Raw genomic sequence first — 24,264 nt, 5'->3', positions numbered from 1 at the left:
ACTAGTCGGTTGTTGGACCACTAATTGACTATCCTGTCCCATCCCTGTCACTTTTGTAAAATTTTGATTGGTGGGTAGGGAAATGGGGAGGTTTTGCAAGATGTTTGACTCAGGTTAGGGTTCTCCAAGTTTGCATAATAAAACTGACTCTGTTTGTTGTATTTGATGGGTCAGATCATGCCTCAGATGTTCAAGTGACCATGATGCTGACAGAAAGCTGTAAACTACGAGGGCTTCACCACAGGTGAGTCACAACCACCTCATGTTCTGCTTTCGTCAGTCCTGAACAACAAGTTTGTACAGAATATTCTGTGTTTCTTCTTTTGTTTGTAAACTCAATCATCTGATAATTGCTTTGCTGCATGGTGATCCATATATCCATCACAGAAAAACTAGACCCTGTTTACACCAGATTTTAAGATTCATCTCAGGTGTTTCAATCATAAGTGGTCAGCGTTGCTGTTTACATGTAGTTGTAACATGCACCTTTAAATAAATAATAGAATTGGGGCCGTGAGCCGGCTCTTATTCAGAACCGAATGATTTTCATGATGTTCGATACCGTTAACGTGCATTCTTCTGCAATGCGGACAGAAAACCGTAATAAGTACTTGTGTTTCTTGAACTGCTTTTAAACAACTCCACAACAACGTTTCTAAATCTACAGCGTGAAACAGTATTGCCAGTGTAGTCTGATTTGCAAACAAAGTACTCTTGAGCTATTTTTTTTAATTTTTACGTAAACATTTGGCATCTGCATAGTCAAACGCTAGCTTTTCAAATTATACTTAATTTGACTGCGCACTAACATGGGTGGTTGGCGCAAGCATGCTACGACTGCTATGAGAGACTGGACTATTTATCTTAATGAGATTTAACCCATAAATGTTGGGTATATTCCTTCAGACTCAAGTTATACAAATTGCAGGTATCTCCTGACCTCCACACACACGTGTTTTTGACCCGCACATCCAATGTTGTTTCCACATTTGTCTCCTGTTGTTTACCGGCGATTACATCTTCTAGCGCTTGTTCCTGACAGCAACCACTCGAATGTGAGTTGCCACCTTGTGGACCCACTAATCAATGCAAATAATTTAAATACTCTGAATGCGCAGTTCAGCACACGTTCAGTGCTCGAGCACTCTGTGATGACAAAATTTGCATCATGTGTCCTGTATGCATACGCCTAGTGTTCGCATCTGACCAATGTATGCTTTTGGCTTTATGTCCCTGCTATTTTAGTGAGTCAAGTCAAGCTTTATTAAGAATGTTTACATGGGCAGTTATAATCGAACTATTGTTTTTGCATTGTCAAGCTACAGTCTTCATTTCTGACCAAGTATACATTATACTATGCCCAGTCGATTAGAAGTAGAAAGATGTTAGCGGAGGAAGTGACATATGTTTTCTGGTTGACCTTGTCAAAGTAGCGTGTTGAAGAAATCATCTAACTAGCTTGTCAACAGCGAGACGCACACAACAGGCAAAACAACATGGAAAACTTTACAGCCATGTGCATTTTTTATATTTTTTAGACATTGATTTTGGTGCAAATCAGATTGTATGTAATTTTATAAAGACAAATTATTGCTTTAATCGGACTGAAATTGAACTTTTAAAGTGCATGATAATGCACTCATTGTCATTCAACCACATTCTAAAGGAATAAGATATAAAATCTCAAAATATAAGCCCTCAATTAAGTACTATAATTGAATCAAAAAGACTTATGATTAAGTTGGTAAGATAACTGTGTGAATCTGACTGAATTAACTGACTCATACTTATCAGTTACTAACTGGTTCATATGACAAAATGTAGCTTGTTTTGATAACCGATTAATCTAACGATCATTAGAATGATTATTCGGCGACTATTGCAACGTTTAATCATAAGCTCTTAACCGATTATTCAGCTTGTGCCACAGCTTAAAAGGTTGTATTAAACATGCTTACTAACAATAAAAAAAAAATATCTTTTAAACATACCTCTAAATGACATTCATTGAATTAAAAGGGGAAAATACTTTTTAAGTTTAATTCAGTGTAAATTTACTGTAAAAAAAAAAAAAAAAACTAATTTACTTGAGAAGCGACACAAGATATTTAGATGTATATCTTAATGTATCTTAAATATAAGGATGTAGGATGTATCTTAAATATAAGTGTATTTTGTTTATACGTGTATTTTTTTTCACTTGGTTATACTTCTGCGAGTGCAGTAAAAACAAAATATACTTATATTCAAGATCTGTTCTCTAAAAGCAAGTCTAAATATCTTATATGCTGCTTCTCAGGTGAATGCATCTTTTTTAAAGGATTTTTTGATATTTTAAAATATTTGTATTATATTATTTTTTATATTATATTCAACATTCTCAAATAACAATTTTTTTTTTCTTCTGCAGTATAGCTGCTAAATAAAATATACATTGTTTTAAATTAGTTTTAGATATTTTTTTAGAAAACAAGCCAAAACAAATCATAAATGTATTTTGTTGCAGTGTATAATGGGGCAAAGACTACCCTCTCTCACATTTCTGTTCACTTCAATCCATCTTAAACACACAAAAAAACAAACTCTGTCATATTAATAAAGCTGCGTGTTCTTCACGATAAGAAATGCACAGTGACCTATTATGATTCAATAAGTCGCGAGCCACTGCATAATAATCTAGCTGCAGCAAGTGTGTGCTTGAAGGATGAGCATCCCCACGACAGAGTGCGTATCAGCCGGATGCAGTTTCAATCTCTCCCCCTTAAATCGGGACAACTGAAAAGTAGAGTCGCTGACCGCACAGAGAAATGCGAGAGTCTGAGTTTGTAGTTAATTACATGACCTGCTTCTGAATTATTTGAAATTTAATAAAGCTATAATGCATTAAAACTGCATTTAAGATATAACACCCAGGTGTTTCCTATAAAGAGCTCCGACTCCACTTATTCCACAACGAGAGTGCTTCTGTATTTACTTGGTGTTCTTGTATAATTCCCTTGTACTATGCGATCTACATCATCTGAAGCTGTTTGAAAATTTTAGTGCATCTGGACTGTGATCAGTGTAATTCTTCCTCTCTTCAGTCAGACGCAAACTGCAGTGCTGCTATCGCGCATCATCATTAAAGTTTAATGTGATCTCGTGTTACGTTAAATGAAATCAAATGACTATTCGACATTTCCGCCCTATTATAGGGTTTAGTATATAAGTAAATAATCTGAAAAAGAGCTTTCAGACAGTTAAATATTTCATAAATAATTCAATTCTTCAAAAAAGCAGTTCACTTTTAAGCTTCCTTAGAGCATTTTTTTATTTGATTCTCATGTCTGTCAAATCCACTTGATAAATGCAAATTAGAAAATTAGCTGTAAATTTAACTGACTGGTATAAATGATCTACTACAGCCACATCTGAACATTTTAAGTTTTTTGTTTTTGTTTTCTTTCCACAGTTTTTTTAAATGAACCCCTTCCATTTATAATCTCTTTAAATATTAATTATTAAAAAAAAATAATTTGGTGTTTAGAGCAGAATTCTGTTCTTCAAGTGCCATTTCTAAATTAGGTGAACTTCAGATGTGTGTGCTTCATATGATCTGTGCCACTGCAGTTTCCGTTTAGTCTTGTGCTTGCACAATGTATGTATGGGATTTTCCTGTTATTTTCTTTTAGAACTGCACACAACTGGTTTAAAACCATTGTTTTGTTACAATGATTGATTGACAGCCCTGAAAGCACACCTGCGTCACCCAGACGTCTATATGATGTGTGTGTGTTTACATCTGTACAAGACTGTACATTACTTATTTTTTTTACATTGTGTGCTCATGCAAACAACGTTTCCTCTCAGATGTCAAGGACATTCAGCACATGTCTTTTAGATGTTTGATTTAAATAGTATGTTAAATCAGCTCTTTTAAGTTGTCTATCAGAAGTTAATAAAAATGCTCTTAAACGGACAACTCTGAGATGTATGTGAACTGTCTGGGACTTGAGTAGGAAGACCTTCGCTGTTCTCTGGGATTCATCAGGACGGATTAGCGTTTACACTACACGTGTGATGTAGTCACATGTTTGGATCACAAAACTTTTAGACCACGTTCGCACCTGTATTTAGTGCTGTCCACTTGAAATCAGGTCACCAGAGATGAATCTTGTGCCAGATAGAAATAGGATCCTAGTCAATGATCACAGAACCTTGTGGTTGTAGCAGGTCATGGTGACCTCCTTTAAATGAATCCTTCTGATTTATGAGAAAAGCTAGCCAGCATTTCCATGTCCCTGAGTGAGATGGAAATGTGTTGTGTAATAGTTGAATGTGCGTACTATACAGCTATGCCACTGCTATTACTACAGTCTGCACACTTCCTCTGCTGAGAGAATTACAGTCATGGTTCTTTGAATTTTTTCTTTTGGCTTTTCTTTCCCCCAATTTGGTTTCTTGTTTCACTTTTTGGACTTTTTTTTTTGTCCTCAAAAACATTTTTAGTGTATTCTCATTTACCATGTTTCCATTAACAACTAGAAATTGCACTGGTTTTACATGTATTTCAGAAAAGTGATTTGTATATAATTTCAATGCTAGTGGAAATGAAAGGGCAATAAACCATTTCTATAGTTCTTGTTTCCATTGTATCGTCCCATGTTATACATGGAACGAAATGGCAGGAGAGTTTGTGTTTTGTGTTATCCTGAAGAACTGTAAAAATCAGCCCTGTTCTGAAATTTTTCCCGCGTGATTTGATCTTAATTTTTTCATTGTGGTCTGTTCACCCATAGGAACCTTTTACCAATCAGCCATGTATGTATAGAAGACGGTGAGAAGCCCATGGTCATGCTGCCCTATATGAACTGGGGAAATCTAAAGCTTTTCCTCCGACAGTGTAAGCTCGCAGAGGCCAACAACCCACAGGTGAGTCCAAACTTCTTTAAATGTACTGTTATATATCTGTGTGTCTATTTGTCTGTTTATCCTTGCGTCTGCCAATTTCTCGCAGTCCAGACTCTGTCCTGACCTGTCAACAGCATGAACACTACTGCCATGTCATATCTCTGACATAGGGATTGGAATTGTAAGAATTATAACAATTCCTCTGAAGATTCCTCTTATTTCTGCTTCCTTAACGGTTCACGATTTTATGGTACTTTTCAGGAAGAAATATTTGGAGATAAGAAATGCAATTCTTTTTGGAATTACTGCCCTCAGCAGCCTGTTTCAAAATGATGAGTCCATTTAATGTTTTATCAGAACAGATTTTTGCAAATGCTGTGTTTAAGCAGACATTTTTATAAAGCAATTTTATTCATACATTTTAATAAAATAATGTTTATCTTTAATATTACAAATCTACACTTTGTAATATTAACATTAACGTCACATGACAAAACGAATGACTTGCGGATATGCACGTTTTTGAATCACTAAAGAGAACCAGCAGATAAGAGTAATTTGTTCAGGAATCGGGCTACACTGGTCATGCTGTATATTTTACACTGTAGATTCAAAAGAACCATTAATCTTTTAGGATTCGGACTACACTTGTCACGTTGAATATTTTGTGCCACTCTCAAAGAGTATTTTAGCGTGGTGTTCTGTCCACATCTGTAGAAGAATGCACATCCAAGAGCCATTCATGGAATCGAAAGTCATGAAAATAATTTGGTTCCAGTATTTTTTTTAAGAACTCCGTCTCGGTTCCCAACCTTACTTTGACTTTAAGTATGGTAGAGATAACTTCTGTAGAACACTCACTTTCAAAAGTTTCTGTAATGTACAACACTTAAACACTATTTACATTTAAGCGGTGTGTGATTTTTGGCAGTGTGTGTATTCAGCTAAGTTATAGCAAGATGCCACTGCTACTTCTGTTTGTAATATTTCTGTCTGGCAGGTGTTTATATAAGACAGAAGAATACGTTCAGTGTTGTTGCCCTTCTAGCAGAACACCTGGAGTTTTCAGACCATCCTGATTTGATTGCTTTCTTCAGAGCAATGAATTCGTTGTGCAGATCCTCCGTCAGCATTAAAAGAACTCACTGTTGATAGGTGTGCACAATCAAGCCTTTGTTATGGGTAACTCTGGGCCATCTGTCATCCTGTTGACATTGAACTTTCTCCAAAGACAAGATCACATAGATTCGATCAGTCTGGTAAAATGGGTGCTTCAAGCTAACAATTTTTCTACTTCAAGACCAAGCATGCTGTGGCAGTTAAAGATGCAAAGTGTTGTATTCGTTATCCTTCCTGCCTCAAGGCACAACTGACATTTTTTTTGAGATATAAATTATAAACTATCCATCCTTTTAGTTAATAAATTAAGCATGCAGTAGGTTGTACTTAAAGGAATCGTTCACACAAAAAAGAACGTTCTGTTATTTACTGCCCCTCGTGGCATTCCTAACCCATATGCTGCTATTTTTTTCTGTGGGATACAAAACATGAATTGGTAAAAGGAATCATTACACAGGTGTTTTCCATGCAATGACAGTTCAGGCTGTCAAGGTTTGATACTGTAAAAACACTATAAAAGTAGTTAATGAAATGTGTGCACTGAAGTCTTCTTAAGCCATATGATAGCTTTGAAGTTTCTTTCATGAAAATATTTTTTTATCTCTGTGTATTCCACAGAAGAATAAAAAAAATATAAGCATACAGGATTGGAACAACAACAAGTGTGTGTAAAAAAAAATAAAATAAAAATGAAAGCATTTTAAAATTTGCATGAACTATCCCTCTAATGCCAAGATTATCACCTCGAACTTCAGGTTTTGAATGGATCTTTGATGTTTGTTTGTTTGCCTTTCATGCGCACTAAGATTGCAATCTGCACTACAGCTCTGTAACAAAATTCACACCAAAAAAACATGAATGAACATATCACCTGCATCTGAGGTCACCTGAGTTTGTCATAGCAATTATTTTGTTCTAAGGTGTTGCATATGTTTTTTTTGTTTTCTTCTTATAAGGCAGACTCATTTTGAGAGGATTATGTTTTGACCTTATCAGTTAGCACCCAATGTGTCTTGTGTCTGACACAGGTAGATTACATAAGGATGCTTAAAGTTGAGCCACTCCCTCTGAAAACTTAAACATTAAACTAACAGCTATGTGTCTGTTTTGCGTCTTGGTGAGGGGGATGTTTATGTTCAGTGAGGTAACTGCTCAGATGTCACATTCTTACTAACTGAGATTCAACAGAGGAACTTGTTGTTTCATCAAGTCGGTTTCTTAAGAGGTGAATTGTAACCAGAAGTGTCTGGGCGCCCACTTATTTCTTGTGTATCTCTTTTTTTGTGTATCCCACTTATTTCTTGTGTGTATCTTTTTGTTTTTTTGTCTTTCAGTTTCCCTTGTTTCGGCTTTGCAGCAATCTTTGAAGTTCAGTGCATCATATCCCAGTCTTACACTTGCAAGACCTTAAAGGATTAGTTCACCCAAAAATGCAAATTGTGGCATCATTTACCCACCCTTATGTTGTAATAAACCAGAATGGACTATTTCCACATAACACACACAGAGAAATATAGAAGAATTTACTGGTCACTTTTTTTCCATGCAATTACAATGAATGATTTCAAGCTTCAAAAGGAAGCCCAAGAGTGGTCCTTGTGACTTCCACATAGAGTAAATATTGGGATTTTAGAATCAATATCGAGGTCGTTCAAATAAAGATTATGATTCATTGGGAAATCAATATTTTTAAGTACCCCAATCGAGTACGCAAGAGAAGTAGGAAAGTCCTATTTAGAAGTCGGAACATTTGAAACGGTTGATCTGGTACACAAAACTGTTCATTCACAAATCTAACTGATTAGGAGTTTAATGCTGGCTCCATACTAGCTGATTCTTCCAATGATTTTCAGATGTTAGCTTCATTAACATAATCGTTGGCCAGGTAGAGGGATACAGAGCGGCCATTAGCACCTCTCTGCGGGAGGCGTTAATCACTTGAATATCGAGGCTCTCTGCTGATCTGTTTTGTTTGGGGGGAAAAAATTATTCTGTCACTGAGACAAGACAAGATGACAAGCTGATCTGAACTTGTTTTATCACACTCAGCTGCATATCATCACAAACACATAGTAAAATCCATAGTGATTTTTTCATTCTGCAGAAATAATAAAGAAGTATCTAATGATGGATAAAAATAACCTTGACTGACATTTTACAGTTTCGGAACAATCAAACCATCTACAGGTCTTTTACTCGTGTTGTTATTTTGTCAAAGAGAGAGAGTTGTGGTGAGTTGGTGAGTGTGTCACCCCTCCACCATTTTTAGTCCGCATGTGTGTCATACCTCTGACCGAAGAGAGCTAGATCTCCGCAAAACAGTCTTCATGTGTGACACCCTTGGGCAAAACTAGTTATTTTGAGTCTGCTAGTGTAGAGATCTTAATTGATTTCTTAATCACTGATCACATATTTGTCTTGATTTACCCGCATAGGCCATCTCTCAGCAAGACCTGGTCCACATGGCAATACAGATTTCATGTGGGATGAGCTACCTGGCACGGAGAGAGGTCATTCACAAAGACCTGGCTGCCAGAAACTGCGTGTAAGTGACTTTTAACCACACATCTCTCCACTATTTACCATCTTGCACCTACTGCTCTTCCTTTTACATGTAGGAATGCACAGTTGCACCATATGTTACGTTTTAGCTTTGGCATTAAAGGATTATTCTAGTTAAAAATGAAGTTAAGCTCTCTGACAGTAGGTGTGTTCAACTTCAACTGCGCCTGACCTTACTGCAGTCTGGGGAGGGGATGCAGAGAGCAATCAAATTGGACACTTCCCATTGCATGCTAAGGTTTTAGCATCACATTAGATGCTACATTTTTCAGATAGACAGACACCTGAATTTTACACGTAATGAGAAGAAACACTATTCATTTGAATAGGTTATGTGGTGCTTAATATTGTGCTGTGTGTACAAGAAGAAATTCTGAGAAAAGCCTAAATTAATTTAAAACCAATATAGTAAAGTTCTATTTATTTTTTTGTTTTTGATCATTTGTAATTATATTTGAATAAACATGATATTAATAAGCATCGTCGTCATCAGAGGTGCCGATCGGTCTGCACAGCGGTGCATGAAATGGAGCACACCAAGTATCTGTTGCATGCTTTTGTTGACCTCAGACAATAATTTTGACTTGTGCCTCAATTTGTAAAAACAAACTAAATGTGTTATGCACATAAAATGGAAGTCTATGGTGCTAGTTTTTCACCATGTCCTAACCACACACATGAAGCAACATGTTTCTAGTGACAAGCAATTTGTCTGTCTGAATGCAAAACTGCTGTGTGATATGACACAATCCCAGTCAATCAGAACATATTTTTAATAAATGGGTATGTGGAGTTGAGATTTCACACTGGGCGGAGCTACCCAGCACAAAATCACACAAAAAGATACCAAGAGATTAACAAAATGCATGTAAATTTTTCATGTGGACTAGATTTAATCACTTTTTGCTTTATTGCTATTGTAAGTGTGCATTTCTGTTCAACAGGTTTTTTTGCACCATAGACTTCCATTGTAAGTTAATTTCTATACTGCACGTTTTTTTTACAAACAAGTCAAAATTGCTTTTGGTATTAATCAATGGCATGTGAACTATGCTGTAAATGGAGCTTAACTTGTTTAATTCAGAATATTCCTGCAATATTGTTTCAGTGCATATTTTTCAAAGCTCTATCATATAATTAAAGTTGCATTGTTTACATTTCCTTATCACCATAAATTTTTTTTAGTTAACACACATATATATATATATATAGTGTTTAAATGTCTGAAGTCTCATCTTGTTTTTTGTCTTTCTAGAATTGATAACAGCATGCAAGTTAAGATCACAGACAATGCGCTCGCCCGTGATCTCTTCCCCATGGACTACCACTGCCTCGGGGACAACGAGAACAGACCAGTGCGCTGGATGTCCTTGGAGAGTTTGCTCAATAATGACTTCTCAAGTGCTAGTGACGTGGTAAGAGTTGCTGCTCCTGTTTGTTTTTGCAACAAACTGTAACTTGCACTTGCACTTGCATAATATTTTGTTTCAATCAGCAGGCAATCTCCTATAAATAAAGCATTAGCTAACAATTTTTTTCTGTCCTTAAAAAAATATTGTAGCCTGTTAGTGTAACTTGCACAAGTTGGTTTGGTGCTTTAACATGTTCATACATTCATTTGTAACGGCACGTAAAACTGCAGTTTTAAATTGAATGCTTGCACCATCATTCATTAGTCTTCAGATTGTGTATCCTAATAACAGATTTTCAATTGCATAACTTCTCTACGTCACGCTGTGTGCTCCACCATGCTGCATTACTGCTGACAGTTGCTCTAATCGTGTTTCAGATGCCCATGAACATGTTGCGGCCTGGCTAATCTGCTTCTTACGACATTACAGCAGTTAATAAATGTTTGAATTTCCCTAATGCAGTAATTTTAGTTATTACTGTTTCATGGTCAATGTAGAATAACATTTCGGAGAGATTTCGCAAGACTGCATAAGAGTATGTTGCTCTAGAATGCCAAAATGCAGTAACTACGGCAACACTGAAACTGAGAAAATGGCTTCAAAATGTTTGGATTTCCAGCCAAATGTGGATGATAAAATACTTGTGATGAGGAGGGCGTGGCCAGGCACAGTAAGGGTGGACGACTGGTGCTGAATTACCCCAATCAGGCGGGAGAGTGATAAAGAGCAGCCAGGGACACCAGATAGAGAGAGAGAGAGAGAGATGCATGCAGTTGATAAAAGTGTACCTACTGTGTTGGGCCGGAAAAGCCAGCATTGTGAGCGACATACTTGCTGGCGCGCACACACACACACAGCTCCGTCAGCTGCATGCATCTCTCTCTCTCTCTAACTGGCGTCTCCGGCTCCTCTCTATCCCTCTCCCGGCTAATTGGGGTAATCAGTGCCAGGTGTCCATCCTTACGGCCTGGCCACGCCCTCCTCGTCACAATAATCTTACTCCATTTCTCTGAAACTGATCATAGTCTAAGAGACCTGTAACCCAATTTTGACAATGTAGTTACTGCTTTTTGCTATTGCACGACAGTATAGTGAAAGTGCTTGTGTATGTTTACATTTAAGGAAGCTTTTGGCTTGGTATTAGCAAATAAAGTCATTGGCAAATTCTTGCCTTGCTGAGAGAGTGAAGTGAGGGAAAAATGTGTGTCTTAAACAGTGTTTTTGTGACAACATACTCTACGTTCCCATCCATCCCACACAAAATGCCAAGGAAACAACCCACCCCAGACAGTCAGGAAGTACTGAACGCTGCCTCGTAAACGATTCAGTGGTCCAAAACCTGTCAGCTGTTTGACCTCCTTAGCCCTCTAAACTAACAGAACAATAGAGGCTGGTGCTGCCCTCTTGCCAGAGACATTTATTAAGGTCCTTTTTATTATAATACAATAGGAGCTGGTGATGAGCTGTTAGCTGTATGGAAATTTCTCCTGTTTACTGGGATACAGTGGAAATTCATCAGTGGTTTACAGTAAGTTCTTAAAGTGCAGGATATCACCCACCCAATGAGACGTTAGACAAATTTCCAGATCATCACTGCATATCAACTGTGTAGATTTGCACCCAACTCCCCTCTCGTGGCCTCAACAAACATAAACGCATCAATGCAGAAGACATCCTTTTATACGTTGTTAGAGGCTAGTCTCCTAAAAGTCTAGCAAGACGAACTGAGTGGTGGCAGATCTGTTGCTTTTTACTTTCAAGTGTGTTCTGCAGTCACAACGTTTATGTCACCCCAAAGCACAGACATGATTTTGCAGTGCTTTTTTTGTTCAAATTTTTCCAACATATTCCCCTAAAAGGCACACAATCGATATGTAAAGAACTGTTTACAAAGCTATATTACTGAGGTAACTGCTGAAAATAGTGCAGCCTATTAAAAATCTTAGTAATTTGTATCAAGACGTATTGACCAATGTTTAATTCAGACATGATTGGCTTCAGAAAAGTCTCTTTACATTTTATTTACACAACAACATGCTGGAGCTCTAATTATGTTACTTTTGCATCAGTTAGTTTCACAGTAAATGTTGTAAAACACTTTTTAATGTATGCAAAATTATTAGGAAGAGATTTAATCTATTTAAAGCCCCTTAAAGGAATAGTTATCTCAGAAATGAAAATTATCTCATCATAGATATGTATGCCTTTCTTCAGCAGAAGACAACGATTTGTAGAATAATTTCTCAGCTCTTTTGGTCCATACAATGCAAGTGAATGGGTGCCAATATTTTGAAGCTCCAAAAATCACATAGGTCAGCATAAAAGTAATCCATATGACTCCAGTGGTTAAACCAATGTCTTAAGAAGCGAATGATAGGTGTTGGTGAGAAACGGATAAATATTTTAGTCCATTTTTTTATTAAATATTCTCCTCTCTGCTCAGTCAATCTTCACTTTAACTTTCACATTCTTTTTTCACTTTCTTCTTGTGCTTTTGGTTATTCACATTCTTTATGCATACGCCCCCTACTGGGCAGGGGGAATAATTTCTAGCAGAAATTGACTTAAATATTCATCTGTTTCTCACCCACACCTATCATATCACTTCTGAAGATATGGATTGATTAACTGGAGTCTTATTGACAACTTTAATGCTGCATTTGTGCTTTTTGTAGTGTCAAAATTTTGCCACCCATTTAATTGCATTGCATGGAATACAGAGCTGAAATATTTTGAAAAATAATTTTCATTTTTGGGTGAACTATCCCTTTAAAGTGGACCTATTATGCAAAATTCACTTATACATATATATATGTATGTATGTGTGTGTGTATACATATATAACCACTCTATACAGATAATCCACCCACTCCTTTTTTAATCCCCATTAATCACAAGCACAGTCTCAGAACAAGTCGTTCACATATTCTGTACAAGCCCTGCCCATGACTGTTGACGGACACTGCCGACGTACATGTTTGTTTGTTGTGTGTGTTGTTTCGTTATAGCGCATAGCAAACATTGTAACAGTATTTGTGTGTGTGTGTGTGTGTGTGTGTGTGTGTGTGTGTGTGTGTGTGTGTGTGTGTGTGTGTTGCTCATCCATCCTTGCAAAACTGCTGAAAAAAACTACAACAAATAAAGTCATTTATCAAATAACATTCACAAACTTCCTGGTTCATTCTTAAAGTTGTTGCTTCTGACAGTGTCTCTCCCTCATCAGTGTCTGACTCTGGTTCAAACATATGGGGCTGAACACCACTATTTGCGCTGTCAGTCATATTGTTTATGGTGTCTAGTTATCCGAAGCAGAGATGTCAAAACTCTAGCCCTATTCTGGATAAGGGCGGGGAGCACCAGCTCATTTGCATTTAAAGACACACATAAAACATCTAGTTTTTATTCCCACCCAATAATAATAATAATAATAATAAATATAATTAATTATCTGTAGGGTATTTTGAGCTGAAACTTCACAGACACATTCTTGGGACACCAAAGGTTTAAATTACATCTTGTGAAATGGTGCATTATATAGGTGCCCTTTAAATGTCACAGTCAGTATGTTTACATGCTCTTTAAAGTTCGATTTCAGTCATACTAAGTAGGGCAGTCACAATTATTACATGATGATTGTTTGTGAAAGAAAACATTGTGATTATGACTATTAATTGTCTGTTTAAGGGCTCTCACGATGATGATTGTCTGTTTTAGGGCTTTCATGATTGTGATGATTAATTGTAATACTTTTGTCATAAGTGTATGTGCTTCATAAACCTGGGGAATTAATTTATTCATATTTAAATTTTACATGATTTCCTTTAAGACTATACATACTTATGACATTAAAAATATACAAATATTTCAAAATACTTAAAATATCTGTTTCTCTTTTTGGTCAACTTTAGTCTTGGTCCATTTTGTATTTACACTCTTGCTGTTGGAACCCAGCCAACCTGAATAGTTATTATGTTGAATTAAAGCAAAATATTCCTATCCAAATTTCTTCACTTTCACACATTACTTTAAGGCTCTCTGATTAAACCCAAGAGCACTTATTTCACATGAAGATAGACCTTTGAGATTCTGTGTTGCTTCATTCTATCATCGCTGGCATGACATGTGGCTCCTCCATGTATGAACCCACAACGACAATTAACATTTTCCATTACACGATAGTTACATTTAAGTAAATCCAGAGTGCTTTCCATTCACCAAAATCCTTGTTTATATATTCACTGTAGTTTGGTGCAAACCTTCGTAGACAACGCATGCATCAGAGCACTTCAAAAGTGGCTAATCTTCATGCACTCTTCAGGATCTGCACTCAGTTCAATTAAATGAGACACTCAAACGTGCTTTTCATTCCCTTATTTGAACAGTAATGTGTGAGTGGAATTTAAAGTGCACAAAAATCGCAGTTATCTCAAATAACTGTGACCAGGCGATTTAGTTAATATTTGCGACAGGCTTAAATGTCATGTACTAAACTTTAATGTGTATGTTGAACTTTAACCTTTTTTAAATTTAAGCTTTAATCTGATTGAAATTGCACCAGTCCAATTTTTCGAAGTTAATGCAAATATAGCTCCGCTTCATCCAGCATGTTTAAGTGTTAATCGGACCACAGTTGGCCCCGGCTTTGTGCACATGCTCCAAAAGTCGCATATGTAACACTTCCTCAGCTGACATCCTGAAGACTGTTGTACGAATACACAAAAACCTGCTTAAGCTTGATTGTAACTGCACAAGTAAATGTAACGTAATGCGTAAAAATGACCATGAATGTTTTTAAAATCACTTGAATAAATCCAAGTTTCCTCCTTTTGTGTTTCTGGAATGCTTTGTTTCCACAATGTTCAATGTTTATGGCTTGAAGGAGACATCATGGCTTAAACTGAGCCACATACAAAAGCATTTTTGCTGCATATTATTCTTCGCTGCATTTTCAAGGTCATTGTGATTCTCTTGATTTTTTTTATTCGGTTACACTTTCTGATTTAAGTTTTTCTTTTTCTGTGGTAATTCTCCAAAAAACTTGAAGCTCCTCATTAAGATTCAAAGAGGAATGTCTGTATTTCTACATTCAGTTAGTGATCTGTAAACAGTATCTATTCGTTTGCTGAATAATGTCCGCATCTGTTATTTCGTCATCACTTGTTGAGAGAGATAATTTTTCTGGTTCATTTCTTTTGCGGCTATTTTAAGCTCTCATGTGATGTCTCTCCACAGTGGGCTTTCGGGGTAACTCTGTGGGAGCTGATGACCTTGGGACAGACTCCGTATGTTGATATCGACCCCTTTGAAATGGCCGCTTATCTGAAGGACGGCTACAGAATAGCACAACCCATCAACTGCCCTGATGAACTGTGAGTGTCTGACTAGTGATTCAGTATTTGGCTTCTCTATTTTGGCAGTAAATAAATTCATTTAACAATAAATTGGTTTGGATAATTGTTATATAACTTTGTTTGTATGTGCTGAGGTAATTTTGCAGAACCAATCAAAAGCACATTTCCCATTTGCTTGAAGGGTGCGATTTTACAATAAACAGACTGTCTTGAAGTAATGTGGCAGTCCTGAGTGATTGGCAAGGCTCCCAAATCATCAGTAACAACTAATTTCTTAAATCTTGATTGTTTTTAGAGGGAACCAAACAAGCCTTTAGTGAACCATTCGAGAGTATAAAACTGATATTTGGAGTTGAATAAAACAACTGCTGGCTCTCTGTACAATTACGATCTGACCCTTATTGGCATCCTGCAATTGATAGGGAAACGGAGCCATGATGATCGATTCAGCCAGAAATAAAAAAAAAAGCAACGAATGCCATTGGACCATGTTAGTGACCTAGACACAACAAGATTTATTGTGTTGCACGCGGTCGACGGAACAGTTTACAGAAAGCAGGAAAAGTTAATCAGTGGTGTATCATAGCTTAGCACTCTTTTCCTCTAGAGAATAGGCGATGAATAACTTTCCTGCAGTATGCCTTGTATATTGGAAGGCTTGAATGGAACCACAACGATAAGGTGATCAACTTTCACTCAGCCCTGTTTCAGTTGTTGCCGTCATAAGTAATCAAGACCAATTTGTCATCTTGGCCATGTATTTTCTTCTTTTATAAGTCTGGCCTAGATTCATCAGTGGCTTAGCTCTCACAGTCACCGATCTAATTAATATAAATGTTCATGCTTATATTAGTACATTCTCTATCTGTTTTCAGGTTTGCAGTAATGGCTTGTTGCTGGGCCTTGGATCCAGAAGAAAGACCAAAATTCCAACAGCTTGTCCAATGCCTTACCGAGTTCCATGCAGCTTTAGGGGCATATGTCTAAACTCTTGCCCAAGGTTTCTTTCTCAAACCCAGCAGAGATGTTGAACACCACCATTCTTCAGAATAAGAGTTAATGCAGGTCCTTGCTTTATAAGAAAATCAGCCATTTTGTAAAGTGTTTATTTCATGTTATATGAAATGTGGCGTTGTTTGAGAGGTGTAAATGGTGTATATGCGTGAAATATCAAGAACTCTTTCCTCATACTAAAGAGCACTCAATACTCCAATATACACACAGTTGTTTGGAATGCTGGTATTACTCTTCAGGAAGCTGCTGTTCTACTTTTTTCGCAAATAAACTTTTTTACTTTCAAAAGAAACAAGAAAAGAAACTGGATTAGAAATTTTCTTTTTGGATATATTTTAAATATTGTTGTCAGAATTATCTGTACATAAATTTTCAAAAAGACTTCAGTGAGATGATCTACATCCACTGTATTAAGTCTTGCATTTATTTTAAAGACAAATCAGTGAGAGAAGAGGACCTCATTAGAAAAGGAAAGTCTCAGCCTGGGCATGGAAATCGGTACGTGAAGTAAACAACCTTTTTGGTCTCCATCCAGTCACACAACTGGGACTGAAGATGGTGGAGCCCTACCACTGGCTTAACCTCCTTTAATTATGAGATGGCCTTGGGGGGATGGACCAGCGTGCTGGGACCCTGAAAGACAAATTAGACCTTGGTACAGGGTTTTTCAAATTCCTTAAGCTTTTGATGTTTGACTGTTCTGCGTCAGAACAATGCCTTCCCTGTATGCTTAAAAATGAGTGACTAAATATCAAAGAAAAGAAACGCAAATCACTGTGAATATTTGACATGTATGGCCTAGACATAATTTTCAACAAATCTTTTGTTCTCAATCTTTAGGCTCTTCTTGCTGTCCTTGTGATCACTGCATGTTGACTTTTTTAAGGGTTTTGTGTAAACTTTTCTGAATTCATACCTACCAATGAAATGAGGCCTCTAAATAAAATGGGATCTCAGTAAGGAATGTTGGTGTTTGTTGTTTTTGATGTATTCTTTTTTTTTGTCTGGAGGACAGGCGTAGAGAAATACACCAAATTTACGCAATACTAGATACAATGGTGCCATCTATTTTTAGTAATCTAAGCTATGTTATGAACTGCTTTTGTTGCATTTTAATGTTCCAAGAAATTTTGCAATATTTTCCTCTGCTTAATAATGTCATGATGGAATTAAATAAGCATGTCTGTTGATGACAGCATGCTTTCCGACTACTTATTTATTCAATCCTTACTGGTTTCAGTAAATATTTGAACTATTGATTCTATTAGTGGACTGCATGTTTGAGTAGAATGCTTAAAATATTCATTAATGTGTTTTTCAAATTTTTTTTATGCCATTTTTACATTACACCGTACATTACATTTGTACATTTAATATACAGGGTCCCTACAGTCCTGGAAAGCCTGGCAGTATCAGGAATTTGTAAAATGGCTTTTTCCATACCTGGAAAATTCTTGGAAATTATTAAAATCACCAGCCAATTTATTAGGTACACATCTACATATTCATGCGATTATCTAATCAGCCAATCGTGCGACAGCAGTGTAATATATAAAATCATGCAGATATGGGTCAGGAGCTTCAGTTAATGTTCACATCAACCATCAGAATGGGGAAAAAATTTGATTTAGACCATGGCATGATTGCTGATGCCAGACGGGCATTTCTGTAACTTATCATCTCCTGGGATTATCACACACAACAGTCTCTTGAGTGTAAAGAGAATGGTGTGCAAAACAAAAACATCCATGCAGAAACTGCATGCTGTTAAACACAATGACTATGTACGTGGACTAGGCTCATTTTCCTTAAATTATCCCATATTCACTGTGGATTATCACATTGAGAATCAATGAATCCATCCAAAAGCTGGAAAATGTTGCCTTCAGAGGCTGAAAAGCAAGTTAGGATGAAAATAAGGTGCATTTCAAACAGTTCTGAGACCAGTGCAGACACCGCACGCTGAATGTTAAGTCATTCACTAAATGGGGAACTAGGGAGCTATAGTGCTCTATGTAGCTAAGTGCTTTCAATTCATACCTCCTATCAAAAGTTCAGTTTCAGGCTGCAGATGATGTTTAGACACTCAAAATGTTTGGCAGACATGGGGCAATACTAATCGTACATAGATTAAGAATTTGTGTATATTTTTACTTCTACATGGTTGGCAGTGACTGGATGATGCTGGCCATTACTTTTGAATCAGAAGTCTGTACTATACATACAGCATAGTATGTAACGTCTCAAAAGCACGAATAGCCAACACTCCTGGAAACAAACAATTTGATTAAAAAAAAAATATTTTGCTAGTTACAAATACAAAAGGGGAATGGAAAAAGCACTCAGCAGTCACGCCCGGGTCTCCGGAGTATACAGACATACAACGTGTTTTTGTTGCTCCCATGGAGAGGATCAAACCTCAATTAATTATGTGATGCAGAATTGGAAAGTTGTCTAAAGTCATAAGCTGATTTGTTTGAAGGCTAAACTCAGAGTATTAAATTAGACTAGGCTTAGAAAGATTATCACCTCGTCCGAAGATCCCTTCTTTCCCGTTTCATTATGTATGATACACATTGTTTAATCTCATTGGTAAACACGTTTGAGACTTGCATACATTCTAGATCAGAATGCATACATGCCTTCAGTGTACATATGCACAGCAAAGCTTGAAAAGCACAGCATGCTGAGTGAACACTGGTAAAGTATTTGTGGTGCACTGTTTCTGTAAAATCCTGGCAAACCCACAAAAATGCCAAGTCCCATACATACAGGCTTTGGCCAGAAGCTCTGCAACTGACCATCATCTAACCATCAGTTACTTGCTTTCTCTCTGTGTTAGATAGTTATTTGAAATGTAAAATAAATATGAAAGTTTGGATAATGCTTTTTAATTTAAATAATGTCTTGTGTAACTGACCTATACTCAAAACAACCACACTTTTTTTTTTTTACCTTTTATTCAAATGCTGTCATTTTTTTTATATTTTATGAAATTGTGTGTATATATATATATATAATTTTTAGATCTCAAATTAGATATCTAGTGCTTAACATACAGCGTTCCACCAAATATTCTGTGTTCATCACAAATATTCCAACATACTTACATATTCCAAATTTACATATGTCAGATTCACAAGCTCCAAATAATCTCTTATTTGTCATCAGATATGTATTTATTTGATTTTAGAACACAGCTCTGTGGAAATGGCAATCTAATAAGTTCCTGGAAACTTGTCAGAAAAGAACAAGGTTACAAAAAATATTTTAAATTGGTTTTAAGTGTGATGTTACGTTTATGGCCTGTTCAGTGAGATCAGTTGTGCCAAATGGCACTAATTTTCAAGGTTTTGGTTTACTTGACTATAGTACAGACAAAAGGACAGTCATGGAACAAATTTGTGTTTCTATGGTACAAGGGAGAACTTGAGGCCCATTAGAGGAAGACTCTCAAAGGGGAATTCATTAGGAGTCACAAACCACTAAAGATTGATTTGAAAAATTTAAATTGAAGAGAATCATTTATATGCCTTTTATCAGATTGTAAAAACTTTGACTCTAGACTGAATGAACCTAAGTAACGATTGTCAGAAGGTATGACGTGGCGTGTGTGTGTGTAATCACAATTACACTTGGACTTGAATATGATGAGCCTTTTCTATACAGACTGAACCATTAGCCGACTACACTGTCTGGTCAAAAAAAATAGCATACTCTAATATTTAGTTGAACTGCATTTAGCTATGATTATGACACGCATTCATTGTGGCATTGTTTTGACAACATTATACAATGTCACAACAATTAATGCCATCCAGAGTTGCATTCATTTTGGGTTGAGATCTTGTATTGACGATGGGAGAGTTGAATCACTCCATAAAGTCTTCTCTAATGCATCCCAAAGACTTTCAATGGGGGTAAGGTCAGAACTCTGTGGTGGCCAATTCATGTGTGAAAATTATTCCTTATGCTCCCTGAACCACTCTCACAATTTGAGCTCAATGAATCTTGGCATTGTCAACCTGGAATATGCCTGTGCTGTCAAGGAAGAAAAAAATCAATGGATGGTATAACCTGGTCATTCAGTAAATTCAGGTAGTCAGCTGACTTCATTGTATTGCTGCATAACACTGGCGAGCCTAGACCTGACCAATTGAAGCAACCACAGATCATAACCTTTTTCCATTGCTCCACAATCCAATCTTTATGCTCCCAGGCAAATTGAAGTCGTTTTATTTTCCGATTAGCCTCAATAACAAGTGTCTTTCTTGTGGCCACACAGCTGTTTAGTCCTAATCCTGTAAGTTCTATTCACATTGTGCATGTGAAAATTTGCTTACATTCACTATTAAATATAGCCGTGAGTTCAACTGTTGATTTTTTTTCTTCAAGCATTTTAGTGATCTCTGATCACAATCATTCAGGATTTTATTCCGACCCTATTTCTTCTGCGATGCTGATGGCTCACCACTATACTTCCATGTTTTAATATTTCGTTGGACAGTTCTTAACCCAATTTCAGTGATTTCACCAATCTCCTTAGTTGTTTTCTTTGCTTGATGCAGGCCAATAATTTCCCCTTTCTGAAACACAGTAATATCTTTTCCATGACCACATTATACGTCTTCTGACATGGTTGTTTAAGAAATGAGAAGCTACACACTGCATCAGTTAAGGTTAAAAGAATTGTTGCCAGCTGAAACATAATCACTGCAATAATGATCCAATTATAGGCTCTTAAGTATCTGCTTATTTAAATCCAAACAGTGTCTTTTTTGGGGGGGGTGGGTATAATTGTGTGTTGGTATGCCATTGTACAGTAAATAACTCCTGCTCCATCAACTGTGTAATATATCTGCATGTAATATCCCAACTCACAATTGTATCTGAATTTATTTGAAAGGACTGTTGAAAAAATGGTTTGCAGCTGTAAAAGCATTGGGGAAAAATCAGATGCATATAGACGACTTTATTTCATTTCAAACTTTCAAAGGGTATGTAATTGTTAGGGGGAAAAGTTTGGAGACAGTTCAACCAAAACGGTAAGTTACGTCATCAGAATGATGACACAGAAGACAGAAAGTCATACGGGTTTGGACCAGCACAAGGGTGAGTAAATGTTAACTTGTTTGGGTGAACTAACTTTAAAACAGCAGAATGATTAAAGCATGCAAACAGCAAATATGTAATTGATCTAATTGATTAAGGAAGACATTTTACATGTAAAATGCAATCAAAAGTGTTTGTTTTATTGCTCATTAAACTGTCATTGCAGCCTTTTATCTGTGGCAGGTTTGCCATGTATGAACACTTATATTTAAATGTATGCACTTTTATCTTTGACAGAGCAAACAGTAAATATATATATATATATATATATATATATATATATATATATATATATATATATATATACACACACACACACACACACCAATCAGCCACAATATTGAAACCACCCTCCTAATATTGTGTAGGTCCTCTCCTGCTGCCAAAGCAGCATCATTTCTTGGTGCATTTGTCAATTTGCAATTAAAACATTTGGAAATGTGCTTAATCATCATCTTTATCGTTCCAGAAACTTTCCACAATCCACATAGTTCTTGTCACTTGCTACATGCCAGTCTTATCTTTAGTGTTGTTATAATGTAGATAATTTATTAATAAAAGATAACGATATTTAAGATAAATAATTCGTTAAAAAGAAGAGCAAACGTGAGTATACTGTACAATATTTGCGCTGCGAGTAACTTTTCTCTCCTGTTCTGCTCCTGTTTAATATAGTCGAAGTATTACAATAACGTTGTGTTTGTCGTTACCTGTTTTACGAAATATGAGAATGTTTGCACAGCTCCCTTAACGAGACACCGCAGACTTTCATGTATGAAGAAATTATATCTACGTATTTCAAATGGAGAAAGGTCACCAAAACAATCGCGCGTGGAGTTGTGGGCGGAGTCGTGGGTTTTGTGGGCGGGGTCTAATTACATCACAGATTAAAGGCATATATTACCAAAGTCGATGAACAAGAAGGAAACGTGTCTTGTTCATTCCTCATGAAACTTTCTGAACAGGCTACTTCACCTGTGTGAAACATGGAGATATACGCCAAAGATATAAAAAAAACCAAGCCAGCGTTGTTTTCTAACCTAAAGGTAAACTTGTTATTATTATTTTATTGTTCTTAATATTGTATGTAGCAATGCTCTAAATTATTATAATTTATGTATCAATGCTCCAAATTATTATAATATCAGATTAAGTTGTAGACTTTTATAGTAGACACTGTTTTATCATGTAATTATAATTAATAATTTGTAATAAGTGACCGTTTTCATTTGGATATTGATCTTTTAAGAGATTTTTATTAAAGCAACTTACACTTGCTGTTGTTGTTATAACTGAAGGTGGTGATGGGAATTGTGGTACATTATGTTATTATTTGTGCTATCAGAATGTTTATCGCTTCTTTTGAACTTCGAACCTGAACTTTTGTCTTTAATGAGTTCTAATAATATAGCAGGTTTTATTGGTTCAAATTAAATACAATCTTAATATTCTAACCATCAAGACATTGTGTGGCCAGCTCTAGGATGCTAAAGTCCCTTTTAAATTAGTCTTGCCGTTTACAATCCATCATCCTTTTTTCTGGACATCTGATGAGCTGCATAGTGAAAATGTATGACTGATAATGATTTCACTGCTGTGGATCTGATCTATAGTTTTATGCTACGTATATAGTCTTGCTTGTTTATTTTATGACTCTTATATTTGTAAAATACTGATTGTTATGCAGAATTTTAAATAGTTATATTAAATATTATATTATTATAGCCATTTTAAAACTAAATCAGGAAAGCAGCATTTGCACATTCTTATAGACCTTGTTCAGCCTGAAGCTGCTATGAACGGTATTAGACACTCAGAATGAGAACCCAGGCCAAAGGGCAGTTTGTATATCAGGTGGCTTCCCAGGAGCTTTGCTTCACTGAAGTACAGCATTATGTGCAGTCATACAAGTTTTAGTTCTATAAGCAAATGTGCGTGGAATGTAGAGCTTCTAGACAAATATATGGTGCTGTCTTCTCACCCATTATCTCTGTCATGCTTTTGATGTTTAATTATGGTGTTTGAGTGAAAAAGATTGTTTTGAGATGTACTCCATGACCACAGGCTTGTGTTTTGTGATATAGAGTAACTACTTTGAAGTGTCAAAACTATTTCAACTTGGATTTGCCAGACATTTGTGGATTTGTAATTTATTATTGTGGGTTCAGATATCTCTTCACTTTTTTTAAATCCATCTTGTTTATAAATAAAATGTTGTACTTTCATTGCGATACACCGATCTTCACTGTCATGGTTGGTTTGACATCACTTGAATAGCAGTTCCTTGTTTGCGCATGAAATTCCTTCACACCTTCATAAAATCTGTTGTATAATTGTGATAAATTATTGATACAAATGGTGGCGCATTACTGTAACAATGAGTGTAGACTAAATAAGCACAGTATTAAAGCAATTGTGTTTCCTGTTCCAATGAAGAGGGCTGTTTGTAAATGGAATAGCCAAGACAGTTTGATATGATACACATACTTATACAGAAGTCAAGATCTGTTTAGTTTTCCCCATTCTGCTCTAGTTGCCCTCATTAGGGCACAATATGTTGAAAGAGAAGAAAGTAGAAGTAGAAGAGAGAAGGCTCACACAGTCCCAAATCAACAAAGATGTATATGTATATTCAAAGCCTTTGGTTTGTGAGTTGTTGTGTTGCTGGTGTCTTTATAGAGCTCTAGTGTAACCCTTTGGTGTTTATTGTACATTCTGCATCTTGTGAGACACAAACACACTCACCTCACAAATGCACTAACTTAGTGTGTTACCAACCCAACTTTATATGTTTGCAGTAAGGG

At 36.3% G+C, this 24,264-nt stretch overlaps 2 protein-coding genes across 3 annotated transcripts in view; both read left to right on the top strand.

Moving 5' to 3' along the window:
* The window catches only part of LOC127646821 (tyrosine-protein kinase RYK-like), an 87,881-nt gene extending 70,545 nt beyond the window's left edge, over positions 1-17,336 (top strand). For both annotated transcript variants that reach the window (XM_052130726.1, XM_052130724.1), the window contains 6 exons: positions 175-244; positions 4,779-4,911; positions 8,445-8,554; positions 9,827-9,986; positions 15,216-15,352; positions 16,210-17,336. In XM_052130726.1, coding sequence (XP_051986686.1) covers positions 175-244; positions 4,779-4,911; positions 8,445-8,554; positions 9,827-9,986; positions 15,216-15,352; positions 16,210-16,321 — 722 coding nt within the window. In that variant the 3' untranslated portion in view covers positions 16,322-17,336. The remainder of the gene's footprint in view (positions 1-174; positions 245-4,778; positions 4,912-8,444; positions 8,555-9,826; positions 9,987-15,215; positions 15,353-16,209) is intronic.
* Positions 17,337-22,377: 5,041 nt separating this feature from the next.
* Positions 22,378-24,264, top strand: part of LOC127646822 (solute carrier organic anion transporter family member 2A1-like) — a 33,767-nt gene continuing 31,880 nt past the window's right edge. The window contains exon 1 of the mRNA XM_052130727.1: positions 22,378-22,506. Within this exon, the coding sequence (XP_051986687.1) occupies positions 22,447-22,506 (60 nt within the window). The 5' untranslated portion in view covers positions 22,378-22,446. The remainder of the gene's footprint in view (positions 22,507-24,264) is intronic.

The sequence above is a fragment of the Xyrauchen texanus genome, chromosome 7 (assembly GCF_025860055.1).
Source record: "Xyrauchen texanus isolate HMW12.3.18 chromosome 7, RBS_HiC_50CHRs, whole genome shotgun sequence".
Lineage (NCBI taxonomy): Eukaryota > Metazoa > Chordata > Actinopteri > Cypriniformes > Catostomidae > Xyrauchen > Xyrauchen texanus.
Note: the sequence above shows the minus strand (reverse complement) of the source record. Positions and strands in the feature narration are given on the sequence as shown.